Here is a 9,953-nt window from a genome sequence, read left to right as displayed (position 1 = left end):
TTCCTTCCTTCCTTCCTTCCTTCCTTCCTTCCTTCCTTCCTTCCTTCCTTCCTTCCTTCCTTCCTTCCTTCTTTCTTTCTTTCTTTCTTTCTTTCTTTCTTTCTTTCTTTCTTTCTTTCTGGTTTTCCAAGACAGGGTTTCTCTGTGTAACAGCTCTGGATGTCCCAGAACTCTCTTTGCAGACCAGGCTGGTTTCAAACTCACAGAGATACGTGCGCCTCTGCCTCCCGAGTGTTGGGATTAAAGACATGCACCACCACGCCCAGCTGGTATTTGTTTCTTAAATTATAGTTTCTTCCCTGTGTTCAGAAGGACTTTGTTGAAGCTGCAAAAGCATAACTGTAGGGTTTCTTTCTCTATTAGACATTTTTTTCTTTAATTTTAAACTGAAAGTGAGTGCACTCATGACTCGTTTGAGACACTTTGGTGTCTGTGTCTTTCATGTGGCTCAGTAGGTGTGAAACTTTCTCATTTTCTCTTTAGCAGTCCTTAGCCTATTCCCCAAGTTATGGGGGCAGTGGGCAGGAGTCTACCTATGTGTACAGGGATCACAAAGGGAGAAGCAGAGAGAATATTCATTCATCTTAGAAAACTCAGTTTGGGGCAGGAAAGTCGGATTTGTGGGAGGCCACAGAGTCCTTCCTACTGCTCAGCGTTTACCCTGAGAGAACTGAGGTAGACACCCAGAGAGAGCTCCTCCACAGGGGAAGACTCGCCTGCTTTTCTGTGTTCTTTCAATTTCCTTTACAGGCTGAAAAACATACTCTGTGCTAATACACACATCTCAAGGTGTGTATAGACATTTATGTCGCCTGATTCAAAACTGTAGTCAAGCTATAAGTTGCCCGAGTTTCTGTATTTTTCTTTTAAATTATGTTTCCTTTTATTCCTGTTTCAAACTTGAGTGTAGAAGCTGTGTTTGTCGGCTGTCTCACTCGCTTTCCTTTTTTTTTTTTTTTCTGTAACCACAGAATGACAGCCTTAAATTTTAATTTCCTGACTTGGGTTGGCAGGGCCTTACCCTTTTACTCTTTTTGTTTTAAGCACACAAGGAGTTTAAATACATTTATTACATAAACACATTCTCAGATCAGAGAATTTTACGGGACTGTAACCAGCCATTGGGACTCACTTCTCTCTCTCTCTTTTTAGATTTAATTTTTGTTCTCTGTGTTTTAGCTGTTGCTAATCTTTCTGTGACTTGTTTGTTAATGTAGTTTAAACTGCAAGGCCAGCCCTTTCCTTGTGACAGGCACTGCACAGAAGCTTCATGAATTCCCATGTGGCTCTCCCGTGGGCTTAGCACTTCCTATTTTGATGGCTTCAGTTCATTAAATGAAGTAAACTGCTCCTGCCTCTGAATTGAGGACCGTGGTATAGTCTCCACTCTTCTCAGAAGGTCGCAGTGAAGAGCAATTGGATTTGATACTGTTTCCAAGGTGGCAGTTACACGAACCAATGTGTTCCCATATTTATTATCAGAGGAAAACTGCGCACACTCTCTGTCCTTTAAAAAGGACGTAGCTCAGTTTGTAGAGTGCTTGCCTAGCATGTCTGAAGCGCTGGGTTTGAACCAATGCCACATAAACTAGGTATGAGACCTCATCTTAAAATAATCATAGTAAATGAATGAAAGATCAGGTAAAGAGGCCTCACTCTTGCCAGATCTCCTTGTATTGCTGTGCATTTTTTCTTAGCAGCACACCCTTCCCTGTGCAGAACCAGGACAGTGGGTCACTGAAAGAAACTGATCAACCGTTCAGGAACTTGGGGAGTCAGGCCTCTTGGGACTGTGGAGACAAATGGATGACAGACGGACTGGGTTTCTTTCCCTTTCTGCGGTTGTTTTGGTAGCAGGAAGGCCTGTGGACAGTGCACACTCTGCGCATCTTTCTACTGTGCTGTGGAACACAGTCACCGCGACTCCATCCGGTCACCGTGTTTTCCCCTTACATTGGCAGAAATTCATGTCACCGTTAGAAGTGTTTCGGTGACCTGCTTTCAGTGGGTGATATAAACCCCAGAAAGTTTTCTGTGTGCCTCTCTGGAATGGAGCTGCGAGAGGCCAAGCAAGCAAACATGGCTCTCGGACGAGCTGAGCCGGCCTGCCCTGCCCCAGTCCTTCCAAGATGGGCACGGCTTTGTTTAGAATAAACACTGAGATAGAATCTGCCCTGCGGAGGCCAGGGAAGATAAAGGCTTTAGAGTAATTTGGCAGTTGTCTGGATGTTAATAATCAGATCCTAGGAGGTGTCCAAGAAAAGAGCTGTTCTTCTAAAAATTTGGGGTATCCCAAGCTATAGGATATAAATGATTGGAACATCTATAAAAATGTAAGAATGCAAACCTCTAGAGACAGGTGGGTCAGAGCCCACCTCTACAAAAGACCCCTGTGGGCTAACACTTGTTAATTTAGCCTAGGAAGTGGAGGCACTGGTGGATAGGGAACATCTATTCACAGCTGCATAGTTCAGCCCCTCCCATAGGCACTCTGAAGGCATAAGCGTTTCATTATGCATTTAATTGACCTTACCAAGATACAACCTAAATTTTCTATGGTATCCTTTATGAATGACATTTTAAACAGATGTCCCCCTGGCAAGGAATTCTGACTTTCAGAATTTCATTCAAGATAGGATAAGTAATATTTTGTTTGAGCGAATGAAATAGAATCAGAGAATTCTTGCTTCTGATTCTTTAAGCAACATCCATCTACGCTTATTAGTTAAAAAATTAAAAAACATAGAGTTTCCTGGACACCTTGACCTAAGTAGACACTGTATAAATGTAATAATGCTAACAGTTGTTCAGGTGATGGAAAAAAATATCTGGAGTCTAAGTGAAGATGCTAAAATAATCCAATTCTGGTCAGGCTGTGGTGGTGCACACCTTTAATCCTAGCACTCGGGAGGCAGAGGCAGGTGGATCTCTGTGAGTTCGAGGCCAGCCTGATCTACAGAGCTAGTTCTAGGACAGCTAGGGCTGTTACATAGAGAAACCCTGTCTTGGAAAGAAAGAAAAAAAAAAGATAATCTAATTCTGTCAGAAAACCACCTGTGGACGTGGTCTTGTCTTCTTTCATTTATTCTGCTTCTGCAAAGGGTCTGGGTAATTTTTTTTTCAAAGTGCTTTAACAGGATATCCCAGTTAAAGTTTTGACAGACTGTTTATAGTTCACTTCTGCCCAGGGGCAATGGAAGATGCATTACAGGATAAGCAAGGTGACTCTTGGGTAGGATTGTTAACACTGAAATGACTTCAGACAGGCTGATGTCTGCGGAAGACCAAGGGTTAGTTAGGAACAGAGCAAGAATTCACGAGAGAGGTCTGCAGTGCCTACTGACAAAGTAAATGAAACAAAAATTTAGGGGGTGAAAACAAGAACACACAGACTTGGGTGACAGTATTAAAAAAATAATCCTTAACACTAAAAGACCTAATCCTATGTCAGAGCTGTCATCTGCTTGAAGGGTTTAAGATCATAAGACAAAGGGGAAGCTCTTTTTTTCCTTTTTCTGGTGTGTGTGTGTGTGTGTGTGTGTGTGTATTCATGTTCATTCGTGTGTCTGTGTGTGTGTGCATCCGTGTGTATGTGTGTATTTTAGGAGAAGCATACACACCTCAAGTGCTGTTCACTCCACCTTATCCCTTACCTTTTTTTTTCCCCCTGAGACCTTGGCCTGGAACTCATCTAATCGTCCAGTGAGCTAATCTGACTGACTGGTGAACCCCAGGGAGCCGCCTGCCTTTGCCTTCTTAGTGCTAGGGCATCAAGTTCACATTACCGTGCCTGGCGTTTTATTTTTTCAGCACTCGTGCCTATCAAACTTGGGCTCTTCCTCATTGCAAAGCAAATACTTTCCCCACCTGGCTATCACCCTGACCTGAAGACCTTCTTCCTTTTAACCTCAGAGTCCACCTATCTGATCTTGCTTTCCTTTCCCGCCACTGGCACCTGTGTGTCCTCAACAGTTTACTACATTCCCTGTGGGCTGGGCCTACTGTGTGCTCTCCTAGTACAGACAGCTGCTGGGCCCGTGCTCGCTGGCCTTTCTGTCTGTCCACAGTGATTCTCACACACAGTAGCTTACTGCATGCTACTGTGTGCACACCAGAACCAGGTGTTCAGAGTCCTCTCGGTAGCCCTAGGCTGCAAGCCTCTGGACACGTGCTAAGGAATTTGGATTTTCTTTTTTTTTTTTTTTTTTTTTTGAGACATAGTTTCTCTGTGGTTTTGGAGCCTGTCCTGGAACTAGCTCTGTAGACCAGGCTGGTCTCGAACTCACAGAGATCCGCCTGCCTCTGCCTCCCAAGTGCTGGGATTAAAGGCATGCGCCACCACTGCCCAGCAGGAATTTGGATATTTTTGTTGAGTTTTAGCTTCATAAATTCTCTTCTGCTGTAGGAGAGGCTGGCAATTTGAAAAGTTCCCACAAAGTACTCATGAAAAATATATGGTACCTTTTTATTATAGTGATTCCATGTTAGATGTCTAGTCCTAGAGGAAGAAGGAAGTACGAGTCCAGGGATAATAATGTAGGGGACTTGTCATGATCACAATCCTATTCAAATTGAAAACAGAAGTTAATAAGAACTCCTGAGCACACTGGACAGTCTGAGTCACCCACCCTACCCTTCTGCACAGGCTCAGAATGTGGCCATCACCAGAAGGCACAAACAAAGGCAAACAACACTGATTTTGCTGTGGAACTTTAAGACGATGAATCTGCATGTTTAGAAATTGCATTCCATATTAATTGAAGCCTAGTAGAAAACCTCAATTTTTTAAATAGAAAAAGCAGAGAAAAATAGAAATAATCCTTTTTTTGCTTCTATTTGTTTTCTCCGTTCGTTCCTCTTCTCCATTTTTTTGAAGACACGTATTCATTGTTACTATATATCTGTATACTTTAACTCTACATAAACAGTATCATAGGGTCAGATACTGTGTTAGACTCCCCCATTCATCATTTGATGCCCAGGATCCTCTCTCCTTCTTCTCTGGTATCTATTTAGTCATTGATCTTAAGCACCTAGAGCTTTCTGTGTAAAGGATGCACCCATCCATTACTGCCTCTCAACCACTAATTCCTGTTCTGTAATTTGCTCAGGACTACCAGCACTAACTCAGTCACTGAAAATAAAACATAAAACTTTAATAGTTTAGGTGATTTCACTTGTCCGCCTGCATTTCTGTGCTGCGCTGGAGAAACTTCAGCTTCAGCGAGTAAGCAGTGGATAAAACTAAAGCAGGGGCTTTGGGTGAAGAGAAGCGCTGTGCAGAGATGTGTGTGCCTGTCTGCACATTTGAGTCCAAGGAAATATTCATTATAAAGCAATTCTCCACCTTCCTAATGCTGTGACCCTTTAATACAGCTCCTCATCTTCTAGTGACCCCAACCATACAATCATTTTCGCAACTCTAATTTTGCTACTGTTATGAATATGAATATGAATATCTGTGTTTTCTGGTGGTCTTAGGGCACCCGTGTAAAAAGATTGTTCGATCCCCGCTCCCCCCCCCCCCAAGGGATTGCCATCTACAAGTTGAGAGCCACACTGGTTTAGAACCATTTCAAAGAATGTTGTAACTAAATTTATTGCCTAGGAAAATATTAAATGTGACTATGTGTTAGAAGCCAACCTAGAACACGGGCCTTCTTTCCTGTATCATGTCTGGGATATGCCATTCCTTGAAAGCCTGTAGGCTGACCCATTTGCTGTGGGGTATGACAAGTCGCATGTTGCACCTCTGAGCACTTAGAGTACACTATGCACTTGAGTGTGCCATTTATATGGATGGGGAGGCAGGGGGCGGGATAAGAGGCTGTGGCCCTGGGGAAGTGAGAACATCGCGCTGCAAACGTTAAGTTGCTGGAACCGGGAAACCTCAGCCCGATGGCAGCAGTGTCCATCCAGGGCTGTCGTTTGCCAGCAAGCATGCCACTTCTCACTCCACATCCCCCTGGCTCTGTGTGCCTTCGGAGGTCCTGGTAATTGAACCCCTGAATTTTCTTATCAACTTCCTCACCGTGTTCTTGGCAAGATGTCGGCTAGGCGCAGCCTCGCATACTGCTTAGGGGCGTGGCCTCTTGTATCCCTTCAGTTCAGATTCTTGCTCCTTTGTTTCTTAGCGGTGCAATCTTGAACGTGTTGCTCAGACGCTCTCTTCCGTGTTAGCTTCCTGATAGGTAAACTAGGTGGGAGACTACAGGGTAGCTATGCCATGGGTATTTAGTGTGAGTTAACACGGAGCAAGGTTGTAGGTGGTACACAGTAAGGGTCTGGTCCATGCTGTTGTGTAACTACTCTCCCCTTCATCTCTCTGTAGCCTTTTAAATGAAGACTGTCCAAATCACTAACTCCCCACCCCCGCTAGGCTTCCCCTCCATCAATTTTCTACCTATGCTGTTCTCAGTGCCCCCTGCCCTTTTCAGTTGTCTGTGGGCTCCACAAACCACCACAGACTGTTTTTACATGTTATAAAATCACATGTGCATTTTAGCTCTCTAAAGAAACGCCAGGTTCTGGAGGGCACAGCCCTTGTTGGTGGAGACAAGACATGGCTGTGTAGCCCATTGCTGGCCTGGAACTTACTGTGTAGCTTAGACTAGCCAAGAACTCTTGATGTTCCTACCTCTGACTCAAACGCTGGGGTTACTGTGGTTCACCACTGTTCCTGCATACGGTCGTTCTTAGTTTTCTTTTGTCCCATGGAAAAGAATTCCTGTTCAATGCCAACACCAGGAATAGTGTGTCTCCTAAACTGCTGGCTTCACTTTTGATTTGGGAGCTTATGTTTGTCTTCTCCAAAATGGCTGCTGGGAGCTCAGAAACTGAGTGCCGTTTTGCCTCTGTCCAGGCACTGTGCTGTTGAGGACATAGTTTGTGTACAAGTCTTTCCCCCTCTTCAGGCAGACCAGTGCTCAAGCCCCTGTGTGCACACCATGGCATGGGGTTTGGGCATCCAAACCCCACCGCTTCATTTTCTAGTCCAACTAACGTTTGTCTGGACCTGCCTCATGGGGCGGGTGTGCAGTGTACATGTATGACTGTGTCTACACAGGCCCCAGTACTGTCTCGGGTGTCTGGACACTGTTCATTAGTTCCGTCCCGTGACTTCCAATGTATCCGCACAAGCTAAGCTAAAGTAGGGCTGGAGATGTCGCAGACTACTTCTGTGCAGTAGAGGAAGGCCTGAACCAGCACTTGGGAGGTTGAGGATGGAACCTTAGAAGTTCAAGGTCAGCTCAGCTACCTGGTGAGTTCATATTAATAAAGTGAATTTTGAAATACAATGTGTGTATATAGTTTACATATGTATCAAAATGTGTAGGCTTTATCAGGAGTTGCTGCATTACAGAAGTTAAGCCAAATTTAATTGACTTAATTAGGTAGTTGGCTCATGCATTCATCAGTTTGTGAGTAAAGGCCTAGAACTTGCCTTGTGTATCTGGAGAATGACACCCAGTCCCGCTCCCACCTTGTAAAACTGCCCAAGAGGCGAAAGACATTCCAGTAACAAGATGTCACGTCGTAAGGAAACATTGGCTATGAGGGTCCCATTGTACCTGACAACAAATGGCTTCCTGGCATGGACAGCATTCCACCTGGCTGCCCAGCTGGGGATGCCCCTTTGGGCCACCTGCGCTTCCTGCTCTGACCCCCACTGTCTCCCTTTCTCCCCCTCAGCCCTGCAGTGGTGCCTGGGAACCAGCCTCCTGTGGGAAGACAGAGGATCAGATGACGGCCTCTGGTCAGCCTCGAAAATATGTGAACGCATTCTCGGCTCGGACTCTGGTCATGTGAGACATTTCCAGAAAAGCATTATGGTTTTCAGAACACTTAAAAGTTGACTTATGACCTATCATTCCTCAGCATGGAACTCTTCCTGCCTGAGAGAAGAACCTATTTTTGTTGTGGTACAACAGTGCAGAGCAGCACCAAGTGCGTTTTAGTTGCATGGAATCTTACTGGGTTTCACCCAACTAAAAAGGATTATTTTTAAAAAAATTAATGAATAACAGTCTTACCTAAATTATTAGGTAATGAATTGTAACCATTTGTTAATATCATAATCAGATTTTTTAAATAAAATGATTTATTTGTATTTTAGAGGATCCAACAGATCAGTATTTTTGACTGGGGTAAATTAAAAAAAAATTATACAAAGAAATTCCCCAGTATTTCACATTTCTCAATCACTAAGAATACATACAAATATTTTTAATAAACAGTGAAAGCATTATTCTGAATGTTGACTAAATACCAAGTAGCCGTTCACAGAGCCTATAAGACTCATTTGTAGTTAATAATATTGGAAAGACATTTATTATGCTAAACCAGTTCATGAGGAGTTTTTGTTAGCTTGCTTTAAAAATTATTACTGTATGAAATAGTTTTATAAAAAATTATATTTTTATTCAGTAATTTAATTTTGTAAATGCCAAATAATAAAAAAAAAATGTGTTTCGCTGCTATGGTCTTAGCCTGTAGAGATGCTGCTAGTCAGAGAGGCAGTAGAGCTTGGATGAGAGAAAAGAAACTTGGTATTAGAGAATTGATTATTCACTAGTATTTCAGACTTTTTTATTTTTATATATATACCTTTTCCTTTTGTAACTGGAAAACTTATTTGGGAGATTTTTGCATTTGTTGTACATTTTCTTTTTTTTTAAGGAAAGTTGTTTCTTTTTTTGTTATTGTTGGTTTATAAAAACATGCATTGCACTTCTTTTTTTGGGAAATTTATGTTGTTCATGTCATATGTTTTGTTTTGAGTTCAGTCTGACTGTTCATCGACTCAGGTACTCTGAGTCTGCTCAGCTTTCCCCATAGTTATTAAGTGTATGGACCAGAACTGCCTCGTGGTTCTTATGTTTGGGGGGAAGACAAACATGGAAGTCAACAGTCGGTTTCTGCCTCGAGAACACTGGGTACAAGATGGCCGGCCCTGAGCTTCTGAAACGACAGTGTACTTACTGCCTTGTAGCAAAATAAAGCTGTGCCTGTATTTTACATACTTCCTGGCCTCTCTTACTTTTGTGATTCGGGGTAGTAGTTACACATCTAAGAAAATGGGACAAACTCAAAACACCATTTTCTTTCCAAATATGCTTGCCATCTAAAATGTATATGGTATCTTTGCCACAGGAAAAGTAAAGACAAGCCAAGTCAAGTCATTCATAGAATGATCACAATGACAATTGGGTAGACTCTTTCATCATATGTCAAGCAAGGGCTCAGAAAAAACTCTTGAATTGGGGGAGGGCAGGAAACATACTTATAGAACTACTGTTATCTGGGCTGGGCTCCATTGCATAAGGACTTGAGTTCCAATCCCCAGAACCCACACACAGTCAGACAAAGCATCCAGGTGTGTAGTCCCAGGTTTCCTATGGCAAGATGGGAGGTGGAGACAGCGGAAGTTTGCGGACACAGGAAATGGCAAACAACAAAGAAACCCTGTCGGCACCCAAGTGAGAACTGAGAGCCAAGGTTGTCCTCCACCCTCAGCGAATGTTCTGTGGCATGAAGTTCCCATGCCCCATCGCACACAGACATATAGGTGTTCGTGGATACACAGAGTTTGTTTTTAAAGTGATATTTAAATAAATATAATAAGGGGATACTGAAGGGTCATGCTGTTATGGAAAGGGAGAGTCATGAAAGACGCTTAGAGAGTCTTGGGAGACACTGAGAGATGCAATAGCCTTGGTAAAGTGGAGGCTTTCTTTTTCTGCTTCCCAGCTACTCTGATGTAAATGGCTCTGCTCTCCCATCATAAGGGGCTGACATCTCTGAGTCTGTGAGCCAAAATAAAGCCACCTGTCCTCAAGCTGCTACTAGATTTTATCCCAGTGATGAAAAGTAACCAACACAGACTTTCCATTTAGCCCAACTCCCCCGTTTACTGATGTATCACCATGCCATCTTCAATATCTTCGTACAAA

General features: G+C 43.2%; 1 protein-coding gene across 1 annotated transcript in view; it reads left to right on the top strand.

Moving 5' to 3' along the window:
• The window catches only part of Myb (MYB proto-oncogene, transcription factor), a 37,381-nt gene extending 28,358 nt beyond the window's left edge, over positions 1-9,023 (top strand). The window contains exon 14 of the mRNA XM_050159469.1: positions 7,693-9,023. Coding sequence (XP_050015426.1) covers positions 7,693-7,809 — 117 coding nt within the window. The 3' untranslated portion in view covers positions 7,810-9,023. The remainder of the gene's footprint in view (positions 1-7,692) is intronic.
• The last annotated feature ends 930 nt before the right edge of the window (positions 9,024-9,953 follow it).

Source organism: Alexandromys fortis, unplaced genomic scaffold, assembly GCF_014885135.2.
Source record: "Alexandromys fortis isolate MF-2015 unplaced genomic scaffold, M_Fortis_MF-2015_v1.1 scaffold_107, whole genome shotgun sequence".
Taxonomy (NCBI): domain Eukaryota; kingdom Metazoa; phylum Chordata; class Mammalia; order Rodentia; family Cricetidae; genus Alexandromys; species Alexandromys fortis.
This window is presented reverse-complemented; position numbering and strand designations above follow the sequence as displayed.